Source organism: Thalassophryne amazonica, unplaced genomic scaffold (assembly GCF_902500255.1).
Source record: "Thalassophryne amazonica unplaced genomic scaffold, fThaAma1.1, whole genome shotgun sequence".
Classification (NCBI taxonomy): Eukaryota; Metazoa; Chordata; class Actinopteri; order Batrachoidiformes; family Batrachoididae; genus Thalassophryne; species Thalassophryne amazonica.
Genome location: NW_022986406.1, coordinates 1 through 1,527, shown reverse-complemented (window position 1 = coordinate 1,527; position 1,527 = coordinate 1). Strand labels below are relative to the sequence as shown.

The 1,527-nt window shown below is 44.7% G+C and overlaps 1 protein-coding gene across 1 annotated transcript; it reads left to right on the top strand.

Moving 5' to 3' along the window:
- Positions 1-286: 286 nt before the first annotated feature.
- Positions 287-1,465, top strand: LOC117506174 (cytoskeleton-associated protein 5-A-like; the record flags this gene model as incomplete). The annotated part of the gene is made up of 3 exons (XM_034165677.1): positions 287-293; positions 1,022-1,233; positions 1,336-1,465. Coding segments are annotated over exons 1-3 (349 nt in total), but the record flags the coding sequence as incomplete, so codon positions are not given.
- Positions 1,466-1,527: the final 62 nt, after the last annotated feature.

Here is a 1,527-nt window from a genome sequence, read left to right as displayed (position 1 = left end):
AAAAAGAGGTCAATTAGAAGCCTAGAAACGAGTAGTCACTTAGGGAGATGGGATCCCAGTGTAGCCCTAACCCACACACAAAGTTTGAAGACTAATTTATTTTACCAATGGTTAAAATTTTCAGCTAGACAGGTCAGTGAAAAGCCTTGCATAGCCTGTCACTGGAAAAATGTGATACCTCAGGCTAAACCCCTACCTGATATCAACAACTGTTATAGGAGTCCCCAACATAACTCGCTCCAAGCAGAGTGCTATACACAATGTGTCATGAAAATGGCAGTAGGCGATGAAAGGTATGCAGCCGACAGTAAATTTTGTCCTGTGCCCTTAACTACGCAAGGGGGAACAACCCTCCCACCCATTATTACAATAGAGAAAGGGATGATACACCCTTTTTGTATAGCTAAAGGCTCAGCAGCACAATACATAAGTAATTGGCAGGTAGGGATGGCTAAGTCAAAACACCCCATACAGTGTACGCAAAAGAAACAAGAATATAAACCAGGACAGGAAATGCAGAGAACTTACTGCTGCATCACTTTGTAAAAGTGTTCTGTCTTTAAGGAGGAACGGCGCACACAGCTCCTGCTGCTGTTCTGCAGAGAGAGTTTATCAGTTAAAAAGGCAAACATTTGTTGTTTTGTGGTCTCATGAAGGAAGCTCGTACTGGAGTTTAAGCACTTTCACAAACAGTAGTCTGACTCCGTATGTGACAAAGATCCATGTCGGTGAGGTGGGTGGTCCAGGTTTTTCTGTGCTGCTTTGTCACATCAGGAGGCACACTGGTCAAGGTCATTCATCTGCATCATTGTTATGCAAAGCTGTGAATAAACTGCACCATAAAGCAAATGCGTGTTTGAAAGGCAAAATAATGAACAGCGCCCCCAACAGGCCCAAGAGCAGAATTGAAATGAAAAAAGTCAGAGGAACAGTCTCCTGACACAGTGCTTGTTTTCTGCAGACACACAAGCTGATGTCGTGAGTTGGACCGTTTGTTGTCCTCTCCATCTTTTACATTCAGAGTACCCCTTCTTACCTCTGTTTTTAATCATCTCCCTCAGTGAGTTTGGATCCAAGATCATCTCTCTGAAGCCCGTGGTGAACGTTTTACCCAAGCAGTTTGAGTCCAGGGACCAAGCTGTGAGGAATGAAGCCAAACTGCTGGCTGTGGAGATCTACAAATGGATCAGAGACGCTCTGAGACACTCGTTACAAAGTATTAACTCTGTACAGGTGAGACTCTTCTTCCCTCTTACACTATATTTAACATTTCAACTTCAGCTCAGTGTTGTAAAGTCATCCTAAGCCTGTGCTTTACGTGCTGTGTTCCTGCAGCTGAAGGAGCTGGAGGAGGAGTGGGTGAAGTTGCCTCCATCTCCACCCAAACAGACCAGGTTCCTGCGCTCCCAGCAAGACCTGAAAGCCAAGTTTGAACAACAAGCCCAAGGAGGAGACAACTCTGAAGGTAGGTCGCAGAAACTGGTAGCCTTAAGCAGGTGTGCACATTTATTTAGTTTTACAAGTGGG